The 26,075-nt window shown below is 37.5% G+C and overlaps 1 protein-coding gene across 32 annotated transcripts in view; it reads left to right on the forward strand.

Annotated features, from left to right (window-relative positions):
- Positions 1-26,075, forward strand: part of ADAM22 (ADAM metallopeptidase domain 22) — a 269,082-nt gene that overhangs the window by 27,453 nt on the left and 215,554 nt on the right. For 23 of the 32 annotated variants that reach the window (XM_034964385.3, XM_034964387.4, XM_055114651.2 and 20 more), the window contains one exon: positions 17,081-17,157. In XM_034964385.3, coding sequence (XP_034820276.1) covers positions 17,081-17,157 — 77 coding nt within the window. Of the gene's footprint in view, positions 1-3,375; positions 3,427-17,080; positions 17,158-26,075 lie in introns of all 32 variants that reach the window. The other 9 variants (XM_034964383.3, XM_034964382.3, XM_055114646.2 and 6 more) reach the window with 1 other exon arrangement.

The raw sequence follows: 26,075 nt of genomic DNA on the forward strand, positions 1-26,075 counted from the left end.
ATGAATAACAAGATGACTGCTCCAAAGAAGATTGGTGATGGAAGATCTTATTGGAAACTGTTCTGGGAGGAAATATTTGGAATCATCTACATTTCTTGTGGTATTTTTGGTTTCATCCTGCAGTCTCACGGTATTGGATTATCCCACCAAGGAAGAACATATAGATTTTCAGTATGGTGTCTAAATGTAATCTATTCCCCTCCTCTTCCTATAATCCCACAATGTAATGCATTTGGATTCTTCTTTGCAAGACAGTATTACTTCCATGCACTTAAATGTAGTTGTATTTTATGTTTAGTACACGCATGTTTATGAATTATTCCTTTTGCAGGATGTTTTATCTGGTGCGGTTGGCAGATATTTTTAGAACTAGCCTGCCGTAAAGCTTACTAAGTAGCAGATACTTCTACTGTGCCTAAGAGATGAGCAGCATACTTCCAAGCTGTCTTTGAACATGTTAATATCTAGTTTCACAAATGGGAGAAATAGGGCTAAATTGCATTAAGACAGAGTTTTGTTAGTGATTTAAAAGGAAAAGTAAGATGATTCAGCATTGGAACAGACTATAAATGGGGGTTGAGGAACTGTCTCAAGAACTTATAAAACAGGTTCAACAATCATTTTTCAAAATGGTTTTGTGTAGGTTTGTTTCCTTACAAGTGAGGGAATGAATCATATAACTCATCGAGGTTCCCTAAAGCTCAAAGTTCCATTCTTCTCTGTCTGCCTTATAGATAATGCTCATGCAAGTCATGTAGCCAAATGACTACCAAACTCACTAACAAATGTCAGATGAATATAATTAACACAGGAACACAGGTCAAAAGTATTTCAGGAGAATTAGTGTAATGCATATACTGTTGAGAGTTACACTCTATAAAACAATGATAGTGCTTGTAATTACTAGAGAACTCACAAGGAAACAGTAAAGTAGTTAAACTATGTGAAAGCAACCTTTATTATGTGAGTCCTGACAACTACTTTTCCCTTTTGGCTAATTACAGTTTGCAAAATAACTTTTGTTCATGTTATTGTCAGATTAACAGTTGTCAGGTTTATTTTCAATTTGTAAGTGAGCACATTCTTTGTGCTAAGCAAGGTGCCAAAATTGGGACTACAGAGGCACTTGCTATAGCGTTGAGAGTGGAAGATGGTATAGCTATAAGCCATGCACCTCAATGAGAGAGGGATAGAGGAATTGTCATCTGGAAGTGACAAGGGAAGCAAGAACAATTCTGATTCCTGAATACAACACGAAATTCTGTTCACACTGCTTACACTTTTTTTTAATCATGTGGCAGAATAATATGCCTAACGTTTATGGAGCTAGAACATTCTGTGGACTTTTTTTTTTTGAAGATGGAATCTTGCTGTGTTGCTTAGTCTGGGTCAAACTCCTGGGCTCAAGTGTTCCTCCCACCTTAGCCTCCCCAGTAGCTACAACAACAAGCACCAGCCACTGCACCAGCTCGTTCTGTGCATCTTACATGTATTCAGTCTTCACAGCAATCCTCAGAGGTTGATACTGTTTTTCGCAGTTAATAAATAGTGAAACTGAGGCACAGAGAGCTTAAATAATGCCCAGGATCATTCAGTTTAGGAAGGGGTGGAGCTAGGATTTGAACATAGGAAATTTGTCTCGAAGATCTGGAGTTTTAACCACTATCCTATGCAACTTTTCATAAGCAACTGCTCACAGTTTTAAAACAGAGGGAAAACTCTTGGACAAAGCAATTGAGCATGGCATTATATTATTGTCTTGTAAGATAATAACATGTCTTTCCAGATAATAAAAATCTGTTGGTAGGGCCATATCTTCCTCAGAGTCCCTTTTGGTTCTCCTGGAGGTACCTGTGTACACAGTAGGGGTTCAGGACTTGGTGGTGGTGGTGGAGATGGTGAGGCATGCAGGGAAGGCCAGGGAAGGACAAAAAGGACAGCCTGAAAGCAGTTTGCTAAGGATGGCCCTTCAGGGAAAGTTTCAGTCATGAGTCTTTGCCAGGAGGCAGCTTCCCAGAAACCCAGTGGGGGAAGTTTGGAGCGACAACCCACCCAGTTTTCAGAAGTGAATAAGTTCTCCTAGGGTATCATTTGATAAATTAAATAAAAAGTGACCTCCGTGTTACTTTGAAAGTATTCATTTGCCTCAGAGCAACAAGAAGTTTTAAAAAAACTATTATAAAATATAGAAAGAATGACTGTGCCTGGCCTTTTTCCTTTGTAAAAAAGAATCAAGATATCTTGTAGGAAACCTTTCTTTAACCCAGCATGTCAAATGTACAGAATCCTCATTAAACTGCACTGATTTGTCTCCAGTAGAGGCAAGAATTACAGAGTCCGATTTATTCAGCATTGTATCCAAACACATCAACAGCACAGAGACCTGAGTCACGTATGGAACATAAAGAAAACAGTATCTGAGCCCCTGTATGCTCAGTTTTGTTAAGGCTGAGCAGCTAATCAGAGGGAAGGAATGAATGGCTCTCCTCTAGCTACTGGCTCCAGAGCTCCACCATCCTGTGATGGCTCCTTGTAATTTTATTCATCTTTTATGTTTCTGATACTGTTGGGGTCAAGTTCAATGAGCCTTTGATATGAAATTGTTTCTATTAAGAGCTGAGTTCATGCCAGTGAAGAAAGAGTTTTGAGAGTAAGGGTTTTATTTCTTTTAAATATTCAGATGTGAGGCTGTAAAACTAATTAGATATCACCAAGGTTATATTAATATATATTTTTTCTTGTAAAAAGATATATTTCAGAGCTAAGGGTAGTCTTCATGTGATTCTGACTTTACCTCACTAGACACTGTTACTATGTCTTAAGTCTGTAAGACCCTTCAGTGGTGATCTATATCCTATCTCCCTCATTTAGAGTGCAGTTGTTTCTCCTATTTCCAGCTCTTCTGAGCTGGGCTCAGCACTAGAAAGTTTGCTTGCTTTAAGTGGTAATTATCTTCCAGGTTACAGTTGGCTACAAGCTTTTCCTGCCATAATGTATACATGTGCACACACAAGCACTGTTGGATGTATAATGGATAATGTGACTTGATTTGTGCAGTTTTTCTATGTCTCCTAATAATGGTATCTCTTAGGATTTCCTGCTTTCAAAGATGATTTGGAGTCAGTGTATTTTAAAAAGGCACTTCACTTTTCTAGGGAAAGTTTAATGCTAAGGATTAGGTGACAAGATTGATCTTTTTTTATCACAGGGGCTAATAGTGACTAGCTCCAATAAATAATAGAAGTATCAATAAAATTAATTTCTAGAGTCTCTTTTATTACCTTTGTCTAACAGAATAATTTGATTATTTTTCAACCCCTTAGGTTTTTTATTAGAACATGTTTGAAAAATTGTACTCATTTAATTTTTTTTTAGATTCAGATGTTTTTGAAGTCAGAATCCCAGAAGACCATATACCAGATACAGGTAATGCAGTACCTATAACAAAAATTTTCATTTTGGATGTTAGTATTTTCTCTCAAACATGAATTGTGGGTGGATTCTTTCAACCTTCCTGGAACTCAAGGGCAAGGAGTTACTCTTCAAAGCAGCTTGGAGACACCAGCTGGTAGTATGTGGAAGCCTCTGAGTTTAAGAATTTGGGGGCACATTTATGTCATACTGAATCACTGTTAAAGATTCTTGCTATTTTCTAACCTATGTGTGCATTGCAAGACTACATGGTTTTAAGACATGGTTTTCTCAGAGAAGGCTGGTAGTCTGTTTTCTCTCTTTCTTTCTCTTACAGACACACACCACAATCCCATCTTCTTTCTTTACTGTGGTAATTAAGATAGCTATAGGTAGTGTGTTCTTCCTACCAGTCTTCATTCTAGCCCACTGGCAAACAAAAAAAAAATGAAATATTTTTGCAGTGGTTCTTGTCGCTAGAATTCTCTTGTTTGGTGTCCCAATAAAGGAAGCCTTTGGTTAAAAGAAAGAAAGGAAGAAAGTCTCTGGTGTTTGACAGTCAAGTCATAGGTGAAAACCTGTCGTTTGCATATCCTTAACATTAGGGACTTAACTGCTTTTATTTTTCTCTTCTTTTTTAGCAGGTACCTTGCTCTTAGAGTATTTCTTGACTATGTCCTTGGAAAACTTTTAGACGAGTGAGATATGTTAGTAAAGAAGGCATATGGTCCTATGTTTAAAGTTTGAAACATAGCTCCATAGTTTATTATATGTAAATGTGTGAGCAGAACATCCTTTAGAATTATATAGTTTCATTCCTTAGTCCTAGGAGAAAAGGCCTTTATACACCATGTGAAATTGTTTCCCAAAGGAAATGCTATGGAATTTATTTGTGCTAGCTATTTATTATGGGATTTTGTACAACATTATTTCCTATTTTTCTTTCTTCAGACACTTGGAGCTAGCCCTTTAGTAAAAGTGAGCCTTTACTCTCAGATACATCTAATGTCTATATAAGCAAATAAAATCAGGGAAAGAAAAATCCATTGATATTACAGAACTGGGTGAAGTAAACCTTGATGTGAAGAACTCACCATTCTTAGTTTTATTATTTGAACATGGCCTACTTCTGAAGTTGCCTCCAGGAGAGATTGTGACCCAGCTGGCAGTGACGATTCTTATTCCTAATTCTGTTTTTAAAATTACCTGATTTAGAGCTAAACTGACTAGTTATTCATGTGAGAGTGTAGTGGCTTGACAGCCATTTACTCATTTTTCCTCTTCTCTGCTTTTTACCTTTTGATAGTTACATTAGTCTCTGCAATGAGCTTTTATATACTCTCTTCACCATAAACAAAAATGTTAAGTGTTTTTCTCACAGCATTCTGTAATTGTGACTATTTTCAGCTCACATATGGGGAAAAACAAGATGAAGATGAAAGTTTTCCTAACTCTACTCTAATGAAATATCAAGCCAAAAGTGGGGCTGGGAAGAGCTCTCGTCTCATTTCTCCCAGGCCTTTTCTGTACCAGAAAAGAGTATCCATTTCCCAGGGCTGATTTGTCGGAGGGATTTTTGTCTGCTGATTTTGTTGCATCTAAATGTTAGGGTTCCTTGCACTCAGATTTAATTATAGCTCGATACAACTATACTATACTGTGTTGTTCTCAGACTACTAAGTATCTTAAAGGTCTGCTTTGACTTTCAGGATTATGTGAGTAAGCATTTTCTTGTTCAGGCCTTAAATTGAAGGCCTAGTAATGGGCAGTTAATGGCCAAGATGATGGAGAGACTGATTTATCAGAAGATAGCTGAAGCATAAATAGGTAATGAGGCTGCCTGACTTCCTGAATGGAGATGAGAAAATAGGAGCTGGTGCCAGTGTCAGCATAGTCTGTCTTTTTGTCTTTGCCTCTGGTTTGTTGGAGCAGGGACCACCTTGGCAGCCAGGGAATCACAAGAGTTCAGGGCTTTTAGTGCCTTCAGAACTGGAAATGTAGCAAGGTAAATTCGGGGAATGCCTCTCAAGAGTTCATCTTATCCAAGGAAAGCCTTTTTTATTGTGTGTGTGTGGCATGTGTAGCCTTCATCTAGGAATTCCTGGGTAGTGAGATCTACATGATGTAATCTCTGTCCTAGGAAAATGCATCCCAAAACAAGGGCAAGAAATTGTTTACATCAGTTGTGATATGGTTTGTCTGTGTCCCCGCCCACATCTCATCTTGAATTGTAGTTCCCGTAATCCCAACATGTCATGGGAGGGACCTGGTGGGAGGTAATTGAATGATGGGGATGGTTACCTCCATGCTATTCTCATGATAGTGAGTGAGTTCTCACGAGATCTGATGGTTTTATAAGGGGCTTTTCCCTCACTTCACTCTGTACTTCTTGCTGCTGCCATGTGAAGAAGGATGTGTTTGCTTCCCCTTCTGCCATGACTTTAAGTTTCCTGAGGCCTCCCCACCCCTGTGAACTGAGTCAATTAAACCTCTTTCCTTTATAAATTACCCAGTCTCAGGTATTTCTTCATACCAGCATGAGAACAGACTAATACAAGTTATAAATTTTTTCATGTAAAATAAAATCAACAGCAAGAATGGAAATTTGACTTGGAAAGCAAGTATAAGTAGATAAGAATTCCATGAGAATTGGCCATACTTTAGACTCACATGAAGTAGTAGCTCTTTAAAAAATATGGGCTTGGAGGCCAAAGTAGAAAGATTGCTTCAGCTCAGGACGTTGAGACCAGCCTGGGCAATGTAGTGAGGTCCTGTCTCAAAAAGAATACGAATACCATGGGAATTCCAATATTTTGCTCCTTTTCATGCCTCATTTAAAAAAACAGTATAGGCTGGGCATGGTGGCTCATGCCTGTAATCCCAGCACTTTGGGAGGCCGAGGCAGTCAGATCATGAGGTCAGGAGTTCGAGACCAGCCTTGCCAGATGGTGAAACCCATCTCTACTAAAAATACAAAGAATTAGCCAGGTATGGTGGCGTGTGCCTGTAATCCCAGCTACTCGGGAGGCTGAGGCAGGAGAATTGCTTGAGCCCTAGAGGCAGAGGTTGCAGTGAGCTAAGATCGCACCACTGCACTCCAGCCTGAGCGACAAAGTGAGACTCTGTCTCAAAAAAAAAAAAAAAAGTATATTGAGGTTCTGCTTTGTGACAAAGTGTGCCAAGGTGCTTACAGAGATATTGGCCCTCAATTTAGCTGGAAAGACTGTATGATTGAATTTCTGTTTCTTCCTTTTGTCTTTCTCTTACTCATTCCCTCCTTTTAGAAAAAACTTTTAAAACTTTTATTATTTTGGTTGAACTCAACACCAAAATGTAGGTAGTAAATTGTCATAAGAACATACATTTTACTTTTAAGAAATAATGCAGGAATTTAGTAAGTAAATATTCAGTTTTGAAAGTTAAACATATTTTGTCATAAATAGTGAAGGCAAGGGGAGAGAGCTATTTTTATTGGACATCTATTATCACAAAGGTCTTTAATCCATTTTTATGGCTTTCAAGATAAGGAGGGCATTTCTTAGGTTGGTTTAGAATATCACTTTTCAGCTGTTGGCTATACCTTAGAATGACATTGATAGCTCTTTAAAAAATGTTGACGCCTGGGATCCACTGCAGACCAAGTGTATCAGAATTGCTGAATTTGAGGCACAGGCATTAGTATTTTTTAAAAAGTTTCCCAGGGTAGTCTGGGTGTGGTGGCTCATGCTTGTAATCCCAACGAATCAGGAGACTGAGGTAGGAGAATTGCTTGAGCCCAGGAGTTTGAGGCTGCAGTGAGCTATGATTGCATCTCTGAATAGCCACTGCACTCCAGCCTGGGCAACACAGTGAGATTCTGTCTCTACAAAAAATTTAAAAAATAGAAATAGCTGAGTATGGTGGCACATGCCTATAGTCCCAGCTACTCAGAGGGGCTGAGGTGGCAGGATCACTTGAGCCCAGGAATTTGAGGTTACAGTGAGCTGTGACTGTGCAGCTGCACTCCAGACTGAGAAAAAGAGCATGACCCTATCTCTAAGGGGGGAAAAAAAAAGCTTCCCAAGTGTATTAGTCTGTTCTTACACTGCTATAACGAAATACCTGAAACTGGGTAATTTTTAAGAAAAGAGGGTTAGTTGGCTTATGGTTCTGCAGGCTGTACAGGCTTTTGCTTCTGGGGAGACCTCAGGAAACTTAAAATCATGGCAGAAGGTGAAGGGGAAGCTGGCATGTCTTACATGGTCAGAGCAGGAGGAAGAGAGAGAGAGAAGGGGGAGACGCTACACACTTTTAAACAACCAGAGCTCCTGAGAACTCACTCACTATCACAAGAACTGCAAGGAGGAAAGTCCACCTTCATGATATAGTCACTGCGCACCAGGCCTCTCCTCCAACACTGGGGATTACAATTCTACATGTGATTTGGGTGGGGATGCAAATCCTAACCATATCACCAAAGAAGTCTAATGTGGAACCAGGATTGAGAATAACCAGTTTAGAAGTTCTTTGATGTCTTTAGTTCCATCTTGATCTTCCATAATAGATCAGTAACATATAGTGTGCCTTGTAATATATAGCGTGCCTTGTAATTTCCTGATTGTGCTGAGCTGTTTGCCGTTTTTGTGCCTTTGTTATTCCTTTTTCCTGGAGTGCTTTCCCTTACATTGTCAATCTGAGGAGCACCAATGCATTCCTCGGTATCCCTACAGTTGAAGGACTGCTGTTGTATTTTATACATATACCTACTGTTAGACTTACACTCATTTTGTAATAATTTGTTTAGTACCTTCCTCTTGTGACTGTGAGTTTCCTGAGTGCAAGAGCCATATCCAACTCATCTTTCTTTCCCAGAGCCTGGTATGATCAGCACTCTAAAAGTGTCGAATGGACTATCACTTATTTAATTATTACAGCAAATCTAAAAAGTGTGTATTATTATTTTTGCTCTTTAAGAGATGAGGACTTTCAGTTCAGAAACATGAAACAACCTGCTCTAGTTTATTCCACTGGTAAATGGAAGACCTAGAATTCAAATGTATCTCAGCTCTTTAAAGTTTGTTCTTTAAAAATTGTGCTATTTTGTTTTGTTTCATTTTGTTTTAAAATGTCCTGTTGCCAGGCACTGTTCTACTTCTTGTAATACTAAATGCAGATGGTTGGATTTCAAGAACAGTTTGGTTTAAAGATAATGTGTAAATTAGATACAATATATAATCAGCTTATGAAAACTATGGGTGTTACTGAGATGGAAAAGGGAGCGTAACATGGAGTCATAAGTATAGAAATACAGACAGAAAACACTAATGTTCTTACATTTATCATACCAATTTACATATAGGTAGACCTGTTGGGTAGAACTCTCTGTTAACAGATGCCATTGTAATACAGTTCTGCTTCACAAAATTAATCCCATATCTTGATGTGGCCACAACAAATTCTAGAATGAGAAACCTTCATCTGAATAGAGATATAGTATCAATCCTTTGCAGCTCTTTTGCCAGAAGTTCTCATAAGGCTATGGTGATTTTTCAGTTGCCTTTTCCGATGTAGAAAAGAGGGATCATATATACAAGCCATATATATACATATATATATATACATATATATATAAAACTGAAGATGTTAGACTTCCAAGAATTATACTTGTAGTTTTTTTAAACTGAGCTGAAACAGTCAAATGGCAAATATGTGTTTAGGACGCAGTACCTAAAGTACTGTTACATGCATTAACTCTTATTTTTAATAATATTAATTACTTTCACAGTTATCTTATTGTATACTACCATTTGATTGGTAATATTCCCACCCCATTGGTAAACATCAATTCGTTATTCAGGTTGGACTTAATTAAAAACATAAAGTACCTCGTCTTTCTCCTTGTGTGAGAGTTCTGATTCTACTATGAATGTTGTACTGCTAACTTTGCTTTAAAAATTGGTTATCAGGAAGGCAGTCTTAAAAAGTTCCTTTGTGTTTGATCTCTGGGATAGGTAGGCTGGCCCTGGTTCATTGACTCTAGAAGATATGAGGAGAAGAGGACAGGCTGCCATGAAGCAAAATGCATGAGGAACATGAGTGTTACATTAATTCCGCATTTTAATTTCAGCTATTGCCCATGAATAATAAATAGGCTCCAATCTGGGGATTGTATCATGTTCTTATGGTCCTAAAATTCTATGATTCATTTTTGAATTTAGAATTTAGAATTATCTTTATGTAATTATATTGATTTATTAAGAGTTCCTGCCATTTGGAGAGTTATTTTATATTTTTGCATTTTTCCCTTGAATCTTTTGTTTCACAGCTTCTATAAATGTCAGCCTCACTGCTTGCCTCAATCCCTAAATCACATTACATACTGCAAGCACATACTTTACCATATCCATGTAATTTCTTTTCCTTAAATGACAGACATATATATATATATATATATATATATGTTTAACTATAACTCTGAGTTTGTAAGGTTGTTATCAAATTGGCCTTAGGACATGTGCTGTGTGTCAGCTATGGTCATGTTATTAACTTTTAGATGGAAATGGAATTCTAAAGATTGTTTTTTATGTTTTGATTTTCTTGTCATATCTTCTAAAAATGCTCTTTAGAGTATTTTCATGATACTGAAATAACTTCTATTATAATATTTATTCATTAGAACCCAGTAAAACCTGCAAGTACCTCCAAGCTGTAAAATGAAAGCAAGGAGTTGAAATATGATGAAAAAGGCCTACCAGGAGGTGAGATGCCTACTCTGCCACCAAATATGTGACTTTGGAAGTGACTTTTGCCCACACTGGCCTCAGTGTCCCTAGTTATATACTAAGGATCTTGTATTATGTGACCTCTAGGAATCTCTCAATATTATTCTGTAATACCTGAAGTACCTGTTTCATAGTTTTTAAAATCACAATTCATTCTTATGTAGTAATTTGAAAGATGGCATTTCTGCAAAATTACGTTTTTCCAGTATCTCTGAGAGGTATTACTACTTTTTAATCTTCAACTTAAAGTTAATAAATATTGGAATTTTTCCTTGACAGTACCTTAGCCTGTTTCCCCCACCAAAGGAAAATCTTGGTATTATACTGATTCTTCTCAAACATACCTTTTTCCTTAAACTAAAAAGGCAGGGTCTAAGAGTAACTTTCTGAGAGCCATCCTGGCTCACTTCAGTCGTGTTGAATAATAAGCCTGATAATATAGCAACTCAGTGTAATTCATTTACTTTATTCCTTCTCCAAGATAACCTTAAGAAGCAACCATATTGGCCGGGTGCGGTGGCTCACGCCTGTAATCCCAGCACTTTGGGAGGCCGAGGTGGGCGGATCACGAGGTCAGGAGATCAAGACCATCCTGGTTAACACAGTGAAACCCTGTCTCTACTCAGGGATGCCCTCTCTCACCACTCCTGTTCAACATAGTGTTGGAAGTTCTGGCCAGGGCAATTAGGCAGGAGAAGGAAATAAAGGGTATTCAATTAGGAAAAGAGGAAGTCAAATTGTCCCTGTTTGCAGATGACATGATTGTATATCTAGAAAACCCCATCGTCTCAGCCCAAAGTCTCCTTAAGCTGATAAGCAACTTCAGCAAAGTCTCAGGATACAAAATCAATGTACAAAAATCACAAGCATTCTTATACACCAATAACAGACAAACAGAGAGCCAAATCATGAGTGAACTCCCATTCACAATTGCTTCAAAGAGAATAAAATACTTAGGAATCCAACTTACAAGGGATGTGAAGGACCTCTTCAAGGAGAACTACAAACCACTGCTCAACGAAATAAAAGAGGATACAAACAAATGGAAGAACATTCCATGCTCATGGGTAGGAAGAATCAATATCGTGAAAATGGCCATACTGCCCAAGGTAATTTATAGATTCAGTGCCATCCCCCATCAAGCTACCAATGACTTTCTTCACAGAATTGGGAAAAACTACTTTAAAGTTCATATGGAACCAAAAAAGAGCCCGCATCGCCAAGTCAATCCTAAGCCAAAAGAACAAAGCCAGCGGCATCACGCTACCTGACTTCAAACTATACCTACAAGGCTACAGTAACCAAAACAGCATGGTACTGGTACCAAAACAGACATATAGATCAATGGAACAGAACAGAGCCCTCAGAAATAACGCCGCATATCTACAACTATCTGATCTTTGACAAACCTGACAAAAACCAGCAATGGGGAAAGGATTCCCTATTTAATAAATGGTGCTGGGAAAACTGGCTAGCCATATGTAGAAAGCTGAAACTGAATCCCTTCCTTACACCTTATACAAAAATTAATTCAAGATGGATTAAAGACTTAAATGTTAAACCTAAAACCATAAAATCCCTGGAAGAAAACCTAGGCAATACCATTCAGGACATAGGCATGGGCAAGGGCTTCATGTCTAAACCACCAAAAGCAATGGCAACAAAAGCCAAAATTGACAAATCGGATCTAATTAAGCTAAAGAGCTTCTGCACAGCAAAAGAAACCACCATTAGAGTGAACAGGCAACCTACAGAATGGGAGAAAATTTTTGCAATCTACTCATCTGACAAAGGGCTAATATCCAGAATCGACAATGAACTCAAACAAATTTACAAGAAAAAAACAAACAACCCCATCAAAAAGTGGGCAAAGGATATGAACAGACACTTCTCAAAAGAAGACATTTATGCAGCCAGAAAACACATGGAAAAGTAGTCATCATCACTGGCCATCAGAGAAATGCAAATCAAAACCACAATGAGATACCATCTCACACCAGTTAGAATGGCAATCATTAAAAAGTCAGGAAACAACAGGTGCTGGAGAGGATGTGGAGAAATAGGAAAACTTTTACACTGTTGGTGGGACTGTAAACTAGTTCAACCATTGTGGAAGTCAGTGTGGCAATTCCTCAGGGATCTAGAACTAGAAATACCATTTGACCCAGCCATCCCATTACTGGGTATATACCCAAAGGATTATAAATCATGCTGCTATAAAGACATATGCACATATATGTTTATTGTGGCACTATTCACAATAGCAAAGACTTGGAACCAACCCAAATGTCCAACAACGATAGACTGGATTAAGAAAATGTGGCACATATACACCATGGAATACTATGCAGCCATAAAAAATGATGAGTTCTTGTCCTTTGTAGGGACATGGATGAACCTGGAAACCATCATTCTCAGCAAACTATCGCGAGGACAAAAAACCAAACACTGCATGTTCTCACTCATAGATGGGAATTGAACAATGAGAACACATGAACACAAGAAAGGGAACATCACACACCGGGGACTGTTGTGGGGTGGGGGGAGGGGGGAGGGATAGCATTAGGAGATATACCTAATGCTAAATGACCAGTTAATGGGTGCAGCACACCAACATGGCACATGTATACATATGTAACAAAGCTGCACGTTGTGCACATGTACCCTAAAACTTAAAGTATAATAATAATAAAATTAAAAAAAAAAAAGAGAAACCCTGTCTCTACTAAAAAGAAAAAAATACAAAAAAATTAGCCAGCCGTGGTGGCGGGTGTCTGTAGTCCCAGCTGCTTGGGAGGCTGAGGCAGGAGAATGGCGTGAACCTGGGAGGTGGAGCTTGCAGTGAGCCGAGATCGTGCCACTGCACTCCAGCCTGGGCGACAGAGCGAGACTCTGTCTCAAAAAAAAAAAAAAAAAAAAAAAAAAAAGCACCATATTTCTTCTCTTTGGCCTATTTATCAGCCAGAAACATGGGGAAGGTAGGTTCCTGAATATTGGAAGACCACAGAAAATGCAAAGAAACCAGGCTCACATTTATTTTAGTGACCACCACTGCAAGTTTGGTTTGGGTGAGAAGTCCTGTGTTTTGGGTTTGATCCTTGAGGCCTCATGAGTTTCAGCCCTGCTGCTGAAAGTGTCTTGGTTTTAGCCAAACTGTGGAGGAAAGTGACATTGAATACTGGTGCAATGAACTGATTAGAGCTGCTTTTCAAAATGTTCAGGGACAGTGTCAGTGATGCTGTATTAGTTTCCTGGTGCTTCTATAACACATTAGCAGAATCTTAGTTACCTGAAATAACAACAACTTACTGTCTGACAACTGTGGAGGTCAGAAGCCTGAAATAGGTCTTACAAGGATAAGATGAAGTATTGGCAGTGCTTTGCTCCTTTTGGAGGCCCTAAGGGAGATTGATTCCTTGCCTTTTCTAGTTTCTAGAGGTTGCCTGCATTCCTTGGTTCCTCTTCCTCTTAGCACTCTGATCTCTACTTCCACCATCATACCTTCTTCTCTGGTTTTAACCCTGTTGCCTTCCACTTATAAGGACTCGTGATTAGATTGAGCCCATCCAGATAATCCAGGCTAATCTCCCCAAGTCAAGGTCCTTAACAATATCTGCACAGTCCGTTTTTCCATGTGAGGTAACATGTTCGTGGGTTCTGGATATTAGGGTGTAGGCATATTTAGGGGTCATTATTTTCCCTACCACAGATTCCTTCTAGTTATTAATGTTGTTACCTGGATGTTACCTCCTGGAGGCCTTCTGAGACACCCTTAGACCTCCATCTTCCCTGGTCATTCTCGACAGCATTTCTCTGTTTTATTAAGTCTGAGAAAACTATGTTTATTTTCTAAACTTATTTTTAATTTAATTGTTCATTTTCTGTCTCCTCTACTATCAGATAAACTCCACAGGAGCAGAAACATGATCAGTTTTCTTCACTACTTTGTCCCCCAAATCTAAATAGCTCCCAGCACTTGGTAGGCTCTCAGAAGAAGGTTATTGAATGAATCAATCTGTATATAGTCTAAGAAAGCTTGCCTTATATTAAAACTATGTTAACATACTCCTGTTCCTATTACTATCAATAATGCAAACATTCTTACTAAGCAGTAGTTAAGCATTCTGTCAATGGATTTTCTTTTGAATTTAAGTACATGAGTTTCTCATTGGGACATGACTGAGATCAATAAAATAAGATACCAGATGTAAAATGGAGCTGCAGGAAAAGGAATTATAATTAATGCAGACAGTAAATACCTTGCCAAGAAGAATTTTAACATTACCTCAATCCAAGCTGTAATCATGATACCAAGGTGAATAACATGTGGCCCTTGTGTTTTTCACCACAAATTTGCAACATTAATATTTCTGATTCAAAGGAAATTGAGGTAAGAGCTTTAATAGTCCTACAATAAGGATGGAGGAGGGAGAGGTTCATTTTAACTGAAACATCATTTCTGGTAAGCAGAGGCTCTTCCCAAAACACAGTTGTTAGCACTCTAGGAAACTCAAAGAGCTTTAGGTAGAGGGAGTGATGTTATCCATTGACATCACATTAAAAGCAACTCTGATGGAAAGAGTGTCTTTCTATAAGCAGTTAACTTATAGCTGTTCAGTTGTTGTTCATTTATACATCCAGGGAATTAATAACAACCTTCGAATGAATCAGGCAATCAGAAGATCAACTAAGTACCTGGTGCTGGTCAAGTACTGAGGTCTTGATGTGATATTGACCTGTAGTGAGGAGGAGATGAGGAGGCTAGACGAGGTTGGAAAGGCTTCATGGAAGAGGGGTGCTATGCACTGAATTATGCCCTCCCCAAATTTAAATGTTGAAACTCTAACCCCCAACATGACTGTGTTTGGAGATGGGAGACCTTTAAGAGGTGATTAAGATTACATGAGGTCATAAGGGTGGGACCCTAATCCAATATGACTGGTGTCCTTATAAGAAGAGAAAGAGACACCAGGCATGTGCACTTACAAAGACAAGGCTATGTGAGGACACAGAGAGAAAATGGCCATCTGCAGGCCGAGGAGACAGGCCTCAGGAGAAACCAAATCTACCAACACCTTAACCTTGGACCTCCAGCCTCCAGAACTGCAAGAAAATAAATTTCTATTTAGGCCACCCAGTCTGTGGTATTTTGTTTTGGCAGTCCTAGACGACTATAGGTGGAACTTGATCTAAATCTTGAAGGATGAGTAGGGCCGTTTCTGGGAAACAGCTTTGGGGAAGTGTCTAGTTCAGGAAAGGGCTCAGCAAAATTAATGAATGAAAAAGCCACAGAAAATGTTGGAATGAACATAGCTTTTGAACTAAACAGCAGAAGAGAGAACTGAGTGTAGGTGGGCTATGGGTAGGTGCTTATGTACCATTATGCCTGGGGTGGGGAAGGTGATTATGGAAGATCCTGAAATCCAGGGAGAAGGGTTTTTTTTTTTTCCTTTTTTTTTTTTTGATACAGTAGAAAATCTAGGGCTTACATTTGGGGTTTTGATAAGGAGTCAACTTTAGAAAGATCGGGGGATATGATGTATGGCAGAGGTGGAAATGAAGAGTAAGGTGTGGCTCCAAGAACTACCATAAAAAAAGAAAACAGATTTAGTTGGGGCTGGGTATTAGTTGAGAAGAGTTATAGTTGAATGGTTCATGAGGCTGAGAGGTACCCAGGTAGTTCTTAATTTTTGAAGTTTTATGAGGATTAGAATGTGTTAGCAACAGAAGTACAAGATTCTCCCATACCTACTTCTTTAGGAGGATAGCTTTAAAACAGAAGAATTATCCTTTCTTTCCAAAAAGTCTTATTATTATTAATCAGACTCTCTCCTTTCACCTAATCTCATAGTTTACTGTGTGTGAAATCCCAGGGATGGTTGAGGTCACCTGTGGCCCCACAGAATCCTAAGATGTCCGTTCTGGGATGCGCTGGTTCTCAGGGAGCAGCAGCACTGTTGGCCTCACATACTATGTGCAGTTGCTTATGTGGCTTTTAATCTCTAAAATAATGTTTGTCACGTTTCTCATTTTAGTGATTATACATATTGATTTTAGAGGTTTGGATACTGTAGAAACATAAACACAAAAAATTCCAATAATTTGGAGTCCTACTGTTTGGATATAGCTACTGTTCATATTTGGTGAGTCGAATGGAACACACAGTTTTGCTTCCTCCTTTCTTTTCAGTTAATTCACATGATTATTCAGTATGCAAATATTAGTGCTATGGGAAACACTATATTTTTTAGTTTAGAGTCCCTTGTGGTTTTCTCTGGGAGTTCCTAGGATAGCATAGGAAATAGTGAATTTTTTTTTTCTAACACAAGAACATTTTGATAGGTGATATTGGCAGTAGATGTGCAGAGGTTTAATTTTGCTTTTAGGAAGATGTGGAAACCTTGATGAAATTATGTCTGGTAAATTATAAAGGAAATACTATTTTTAAAGTATATCTTTGTGATAAGCGAAAAAGGATTTTTCTGGAGGTTTAGATATCTTCTTTCTAAATAGATCATATTCACCATATTATTTTATTCTTGAATTGAGCATATTTTACTTATTTTCTTTCCAAATGTACAAAACTTTATTTTAAAGGAGCTAGTCACTTAAAATCAGGTAAGATGAATGAAGTGTAGTCATCTTAGAAATGAAATGCTTAACCACTTGAGGTAAACTAGAAAAGTAGGGCACTTGTCCTCTTTGATTGGGTGGTAATTTACTTCACATTGCTGAATGCTTGGCTTCTAAGAAGGTGTAAATTTTACTTTAATATGTTTTCACTTATTTTCCATGTTGAATTATTTTCTTATGATATTGTAAGTGTTTTGAAATAATCATAAGAAAGACTAATTGTCTGATTAGTATGGCTGAGTAATAAATAACCTTTTTTCTTTTTGATATTGTAGTTGACTCATGTTGACCAAGCAAGCTTCCAGGTTGATGCCTTTGGAACGTCATTCATTCTCGATGTCGTGCTAAATCAGTAAGTGTTGAGTTGCACTTGCTTTTGTCAGATACACATTGAATCCACTTTATTTTCCACTTGTAAAGTTTTTTCTTACTATATTTTACTTTGTCTTCCTATACCGGTTAAATACTACATTTGAAACTATACTTATTTACTGTAGGTTATAAAGTCTGGCAGATAACAAGAAATATATATTCATTTGAAATTGAGCACCTATAATAGAGTTAAGAATGTGAAATGAAAGGCAAGAGTTACCCCAATATTTTTTGTAAGAATATCTGTAACTTAAGTTTCCTATGAATGACAGTAAATTATGAAAATAATACTTTGGGTATTGAAGTATCTTCCTTGAGAACAGCAGGAAAGAGAAGGTTGCACTTTTTGATTAATGATTCAGAGGACTGGCTGCATGATATGTGATGTTAAATAGTACCTGGTGTTCATTAGATGCTTTGATGTGGTGGTGGATTTCTGTGAGGTTTCTGGTACTGGGATTATCCTGTGAATACAATATAATTTTAGAAATAGTTGTCTATCTAGAATTTTAGGTTTGGAAGGTGCTTTTGATTTGTTGCTGGATTTAATCTCTTGCATTTGGTCTAAGTGTAGTGTTTAATAAATCTGGTTAGTTACTGTTCACTTTTTTAAAAAAGGGTTTCTATCCTACTTCTGATCATGGGCAAGTGGGCAGAGACCAGGGTTCTGCCAGGCCTATGCTTCTGAGCTGGGCAGAATTGGGCTATAGTTTCCTGGAAGCATTTCTACAACAGGAAGAAAGTCTGAGGCCAGAAATTCAGACAAATAGACTAAGAGTGAGAATTAGAGCCTGAGTTGTCTGCAGTGGGGAACCAGCTAGATGGAAGTTAATTTAAAAAGGCATGTAAGAGGCAAGACTTAGGACCATGTTATCTGGATAGGTAGCCATTAGCCACTTGTGGCTGTTTAAATTTAAATTAATTCATTCAAATAAAATTAAAAATTCTGTTCTTCAGTTGCATTAGCCACATTTTAAATGCTCAATAACCCTCTCTGCCTTCACTCCCTCATCTACTTAATACCTAGTCTCCGTCTCTGTTTCATTTTAAAAATAATACTTATCACCGTTTAATATATAGGTGAATTCTTACAACATTGCCATTTTTATAGGTCAAAAAAGTTTGACTACCATTATTGATGTATGGCCATCTAATATTTGATATTTTGATTATTTATTTGGTCTATAGTCTTTTTCCTACCCCTGCAATGTAAGCTCTTTGAGGGCAGAGATTTTCTTTGCTTCACTGATGTATCCTTAATATAGGGGTTAAACTCCAGGCTGGGAGTCATATTGACTCAGAAACCAGAGGATAGGATTAGCCAGGAGACAGAGGTAAGAAGACTAGGAGAGGAAGAGTGAAACAGCAAAAAAGAAGATAAATGTTTGAGACTAGCTTCTGAAAGCTGCATGTAGATACTAGGTGTGATTTGGAAAGTCAGGTTCTTAGGTCTCTATTTTAATAACTCCCTTCCATCCCTCTTTGAAATCATTGTCCCTGTTGGTAATCTGTGTTTTCTGCTTCCTGACGTCTGTAATTCCTTGACTTTTAATACTCAAACAAAGAATGGATGTTTATTCATGTCCATTCTGGCCAAACTGCCTCACTTACTTTGGAGACATCTGAGTCCAAAGACTTTCTTTTCCTGAAGGAGACACACATATGGTCATACTTATCAAAGCGTGAAGTTTAGAATACTGGGGTTGAAGCAGAATTTCTTCTGAGATATTGGCAGAAACCTCTATTGGGCATTTTTCTTTCTATTTCAATGCAAATTTGCAACTACAAGACATATAAAAGATTAAATAAGAGCATAAATGGAGGTAGCCTGGGCTGAGAAACATGCACTGTGCTCTTTTTTTTTTTTTTTTGCCTGGGATCGATGTTAAACATAGGTGGCAGGTAGCTGTTATCTTTATACTATAAAAATCATGATGTGATACAAAAATGTTTATCTTATTTTTAATGTAGAATTTTTTTTTTTGTGGTTTCAGTTCGTGTATTGTCCTAAGTTGGTTAAGGAGCAGGAACGTGAAGAACAATATGTTCTTTAAACTTTTTTTTCTTATGAAGCAATTCTGGGGCTGTGGAACATATAGAAAATTTTTTTAACTGGAGGAAAATTAAATAAGTCCGTGTAGCTAGCTTCTGGTTGCAGAATGGATCCAATAATACATATTTTTTGATTGGAATGGATGGAAAAGTATCATTACATAATGTTTCTTCTTAATGTTCAGTAAATAAAATTATCTATAAGTAGATTATATCTATAAGTAGAGTTTAACCTTTGAGCAGTAACTTCCACAGGAGGCTGATAAAAATATGGAAAGGTTAAAAATGAAAAGCACAGCCAGTTTCTCTTTTGTCAAAATTATCAAGAAAAGGGTGGGGAGCAGTTTTTCTTCATGGGGTCGTAGTTGTGAAATTTCACTCTTTAGGACAGATGTATTAACAAAACGAAACATATGGCCTGGTCTGGCCACACTAGTCCTAGGCTGCATTGGACCTTTCCAGAGGTCAGCAATGAGTCTTATATTTTATTGTGAAACATTCTTCGGAAAGAAGAAAGCTCAATAAAGACATGTAACTCTATTATCTGAGTGATTCAGTCCAATTTTTTTTTCTTGTACATCTCCTGTTCTTGAAGAAGTGGATAATTAAACTGCTCCAAACAATGCAAGATGTTGAAAAATGTTTCCTTTCAGCAGAATTCTTTGATCCTTTACAACAGAGGACCTGACAAAAACCACACATAGTCCCCCAACAAAGAAACAAGCACTGTCTGTGGACTGTGGTTGGTTGTTTATGATGTGAAATATATAACAATTAGGAAAAATATCTTTTATAGCCTGCTTTTTTTGGAAGGGATTCTGTTGTGCAGCTCTCAGATCCTGGATGATCCAGTGCCTAAATTTTGAGTGTATTTTACAGATTCTCAGCTTCTTGTCTTCTTATTTCAATAACAACGAAATGGTTTTTCTCACTGTATGATCCTTATAGCAGTCTTCTTTTCCTACAGTTTTACAGTAAGTGGTGGGAGGACAACTAGGAACTGAAGCATGACAGATGTCAGCAGATGGGGTTGCCCATGAAGAATGGGAGGTGGTGTGGGGATAGGGGAGAGGGAGAGAGAGAGAAGCAGAAGCAGGGTTAGACAAGGAACACCCAAATTCTGTTCAAAAGAGAACATTCAGTCTTGCCTTCTCTCATTTAGATAAAGCATTTCCAATTAGTTACCCCTTGCTTGCTTTATACTGTGGCTCTTGAATTTGTAGGGAAAGTAAAAATCACCATGGATAAAAGACAGGATCTGAATTCAATTGGAATTGAAAGTTAGCTCTGGAAGAGTCTCATTATGCTATATTTACAGTGTGGCTGATGATGATGATAAAAATAAATGATGAGGATAACATTATAATTAAATGATGATGTTATGTGATAATAGTGAATAACAATAGATATCTCACTGTTATTAATAAATCTGTAACTGAATGCCTTGCTGTTCAACTAAATTCATTATGGTGAATATTTGTTCCCATGTACATTTAATACAAAGTTATTGTGTATAAGACAAATCTGTGTTTGGAGTAGTTTGGAATCCTTATGTTTATTTCATATATATATATATATACACACACACACACACACACACACACATGCACACACACCCCATATATAGGAATATACATATACATATAAACATATATACATATAGGTATACGTATGCGTGCACACACACACACACACATACACAAGTTTTCTAAGCCTCTAGTAATGCTAAAAGCTTCTCTAGACCCTGAAGACTTAGATTTGAGAAGAAAGGAAACAAAGACTTTACTCTTAGGGAATTTGCATCTAGCCAGAGAAACAAACAATGAACATGTTAAATAAGGTAATTTCAGAGAGTGACAGTGCCATTTATAGAGAGTGTCTGGTGTGAGGATCAAAATAGCACATTCGAGAATTGGTTGTCAGGGACAGGCCATCTCTAAGGAGGTGACATTTGAAAGTAAGGGGCCCCCATGCAGAGGGAACAGCAAGGGTCTGGGCCCTGAGGCAGGAACAAGCTTAGCATGCTTGAGAGACAGAAATGTGGCTAAGGAGGTTGGCATAGGGATAGCCAAGTTATTAAATGCGGTTGGAAAAGTAGAAGGAACCAAAATATCTAGGGCCTTGTAGGCAACAGAAAGACTTTGGGTGAAAGTCTAAACAGAGGTTATTGATTTTTCCCCACACTATTTGTTGCATTATTCACTACTTCCCCTACTGGCTTATGAACATTTATTCATCAGATTCAGTTATTACATATATATATATATATATATATATATATATATATATATATATATATATTTTTTTTTTTTTTTTGAGATGCAGTTTTGCTCTTGTTGCCCAGGCTGGAGTGCAGTGGTGCAATCTTGGCTCACCACAATCTCTGCCTCCTGGGTTCAAGTGATTCTCCTGCCTGAGCCTCCCGAGTAGCTGGAATTACAGTGCACCACCATGCCCGGCTAATTTTGTATTTTTAGTAGAGATGGAGTTTCTCCATGTTGGTCAGGCTGGTCTCGAACTCCTGACCTCAGGTGATCCACCTGCCTCGGCCTCCCAAAGTGCTGGGATTACAAGTATGAGCCACCATGCCTGGCCCAGTTATTACATATTTTAATATTTTTTGAAAACAATCTCTTCTGAAGATCTTTTCATTGATTTTAGGGCTTAGTACCATCATACTATTTATTGTAGCTTTATAATGTGTTTTAATAGCTAGTATGGAAATATGTTCCATTATTAGTTTTCTTTTGCAAAATTTTCTTAGATATTTTTGCCTCTTTTAAAATAGAAATTCAGAATAATTTTGTCATTCTTCCTTTGGAATTTATTGTACTGTCACTAAACTTATATTTTAATTTGGAAAAAATAGACATTTTTACAGTGCTGAGTCTTCCCATCCAACATCACAGTGTATTTTTTAAAATGTTAAGCATTCTCTTATATGTCAGTAAAATTCAGTATTTTTGTTTTTATAGGCCCTGAACATATCATGTAGAGTATTTTCCTAGGAATTGTATTTGTTTTTGTTGCTACTGTGGGTGTAATATTTTCCCATCATATTTTATAATTATTTATTAGTGTTATACAGGAAAGGCACTGATTTGTGTTGCACCTTATTGAACTTTCTTATTTTTGCTAATGGCTTTTTATTGTTTCTCTTAGGTTTGAATGTAACATTCTAGTTTGACAATAACATGAATGGCAAATAATTAGAGTTTTTCTTTTCAAAATGTTACTTATTACCATTTCCTACCTTAATCCTTTTTCTAGAAGTTTCTGAACTGTATAATTTGGTGATAATAGCATTTTTATCTTTTTTTGTAATAAAAATAACTAATGTTCATTGTTAAGTAAGTAGAGTGTTGATTATTGATTTGTGAGAGCTAGTCTTTATTGTGTTAAAGCAATATCTTTTGTCTTATATTTTAAGTAATAGGTATTAGATTTTATTGAATGTTTTTCTAGTCAGTTAAAGCTTCCAGGACTAGTCAGCTTTCCCATTGGTGACACCAACCCTCCACAACAAGGCCTGTAGATAGGTTTGGATTTTCTTATTTGACCTGTTATTATGATTTATTATATTAATGCGATATAAAATTATTCTCGATGCTGATAATAAACTTGACTTTGTCATGTTGGATAATTCATTGTTTTGTCCCATATGTTGCTGGCTTCTCTGGTTGTGACTATAAAGTAGAATTGCAATTCCTATTTTTTATCTTAATTATTATGACACAAGCCCCTGCCGACATTCTTGGTGTAAATTAACTCTATCCCCAAGTGTTTCCTTTAACTATTTCTGAGATTAGTCTCTAGCTTTTAATCTTATAATTACATTCCTGCCACTGATAGATCCCCCTGCAGTGACCTGCAGACAGCTGCTCTGCCGGGCAGTTTCCCTTCACTAGTGATGCCCGCTAACATCTGCCAGAGTGGTTTCTTGAAGAACCCACAAGCCCAAACCTATCTATAGGCCTTGTTGTGGAGGGTTGGTGTCACCAATGGGAAAGCTGACTAGTCCTGAAAGCTTTTTAAGAGAGAAATCTTTGATAAATAATTTTTTGATGTCTATTGATGTATTCAGGTTTTCTACTTGTTTTTGAGGCCAACTTTGAGAAATTATAGTTTTGCAAGGAATTGTCCACACCATGGGGTGTTTTACCTTTATCCATATTTATCTATGTGTGCTTCTCAGAAAACTCTAAAATTGCCCTGTTCCTATTCTTAAATCCTCTTTCCGAATCCTATTTTTATTTTTGGTTATCTTATCAAATATATAAACTTCTAGGGACTTTTTTTTGAGACAGGTTCTTGCTCTGTTGCCCAGTCTGGAGTGCAATGGCGTGATCTCGGCTTACTACAGCCTCAACCCCCTGGGCTCAAGCAATCCTCCCATCTCAGCCTCCTGAGTAGCTGGGACTACAGGTCTGCACCACCACGCCCAGCTAATTTTTGTATTTTTAGTGGAAACAGGGTTTCACCATGTTGCACAGGCTGGTCTCGAGCTCAAGTGATCACCTGCCTCAGTCTCCCAAAATGTTGAGATTACAGACATGAGCTGCCACACCTAGCTTAGGAACATATTTGTTGCATACGATGAAAGTCTTTTTTTTTTTTTAAAGAATTTTATTGGCTAGGTGCGGTGGCTCACGCGTGTAATCCCAGCACTTTGGGAGGCTGAGGCGGGCAGATCACGAGGTCAGGAGATTGAGACTATCCTGGCTAACATGGTGAAACCCCGTCTCTACTAAAAATACAAAAAATTATCCAGGCATGGTGGCGGGCGCCTGTAGTCCCAGCTACTCGGGAGGCTGAGGCAAGAGAATGGCGTGAACCCAGGAGGCAGAGCTTGCAGTGAGCCGAGATCGCACCACTGCACTCCATCCTGGGCGACAGAGTGAGACTCCATCTCAAAAAAAAAAAAGAATTTATTTTATATTTCATAAAAGTCACCCATTTCAAGTATACAATTCAGTGATTTTCAGTACCTTTACTGAGTGGTGCAGCAATCACCAAAATTCAATTTTTAAATGCTTTTCATTGTTCAACAAGATTGTTTATTGCCATTTACATGTAAACCTCATTCCTGGTCCCAGCCCAATGCAATCACTAATCTACTTTCTGTCTTTATAAATTTGTGTTTTCTGGACATTTCTTGTAAAGGGAATCATACACTATGTATTCTTGTATGTGGCTTCTTGACATGTTGTTGAGGTTCATCTATGCTATATGTGTCAGTTCATTCCTTTTATTACTAAATATTATTGCATTCTATTGATATATCACATTGTGACTATCCATTCACCCGATGGTGGACATTTGGGTTTTTTCTAGTGTTTGGCTATTATAAATAATGTTACTATGAACAATCTGTCTGTGAAGTCTTTGCGTGCCTATATGTTTTCATTTTTCTTGGATAGATACCTAGAAGTGGAATGGTTGGATCATATGGTAGTTTCATGCTTTGAGAAATGCTAAGCTATTTTCCAAAGTAGGCTTTTGATTTTTTTAAATGGTGCTATAACAGCTGTTTTTCTATAAATTCTATTTTGCAGGAGGGATGATGTCAAGTATAAATAGTTACTAAGGCTTCAGGTTTTCAGTTTCATGTCTCCTGCAAGTCTGGAAAGAGTTCCATACTTCTCATGGCTACGATCTTATGTTTTTGATTTATAGTAAAACTCTACCTTTGAAATCTACGTTGAACTTTTGAAACTTTTTAAGGGTTGGGATTCTACTATTGGTAGAATACCTTGAGGAACTTTATATAGACCTTGCATTTCTTGTTCTTTAGCTAAAGCATAATTCACTTTTTCTTGTTTGTTCTAAGTTGAGAAGTGGTGAAGTTGTGAATCCCACAACTAGACTTTTGGAAGGCCAGTTATAACTTCTTCTCACAGACACAAAGTCTCTTGTGCTCAGCCCAGGGTGGCCTTGTTGTTAGAGGGGCAGCTTTTGGCTGCAAAGTCCAGAGCAAAGGGGAACTGTATTGGAAGGTGCTGGAAGATCCATGGATGTGTCTGGCAAAGAGCTAGAGAATGATCCAAGGAAGAGACCAGTACTAAAGCTAAGACCTAGGAAATTGTTTCTGAAGGGGTATTTGGAAGGAATCCTAGAGGCAACAGGACCCCAGGTACTAGAGACTTACAGGATTCAAAAGGCCAAACTCATGGGTGAGGAGGATACTGTGCTAGGCTTGAGTTAGCTCTATTATAAGGATGGATCCGAGCTTACTAGAGTAGCATCAGGCTCCTGTAACACCTTCATGTTACTGGTTTATTTAAGCTTTCTGCTTTCTTGTTTGTTTTTAAAAAGTACAGCCTTAGCACAGACACATTATCTTTCATATGATTGTTTAATATGACTTTTAGATATTTTTAGTATTACCTGTTTTTTTAATAGGGGAATCTGGAGATTTTAGCGTACTTATGAGCCTGTTATTTAAATTGTAAATAAAATAATTGCAGAATTATTTAATATAACTTAGACAATTTGTGTTTTTTAGTTTTTCAAGGAAAATACCACATACATACTGTTTTTATATTTGAAATGATTGCTGTATATTTTTGTGCAACAGATTTATCAGGCGAGTGAAAAATGTAATTTGCTAGATATAGTCAACACTTCCAATGTGCAACAATGAAATCTTTAAGGTAATTAAATGTTTTTGCATAAATCCCTAGAAGTTCTTTTGAGATTTTTACAGTGATTAGATGTGTTAAAGATTAAATCATCAGAGCTCACTGCTATTTTTCTCCCAGGTGTCAAATTACTATTATTATTTTAATTATTTTTTTTGGACAGTCTCACTCTGTTGGCCAGGCTGGAGTGCAGTGGCACAATCTC

The sequence above is a fragment of the Pan paniscus genome, chromosome 6, assembly GCF_029289425.2.
Source record: "Pan paniscus chromosome 6, NHGRI_mPanPan1-v2.0_pri, whole genome shotgun sequence".
In the NCBI taxonomy this organism is placed as follows: domain Eukaryota; kingdom Metazoa; phylum Chordata; class Mammalia; order Primates; family Hominidae; genus Pan; species Pan paniscus.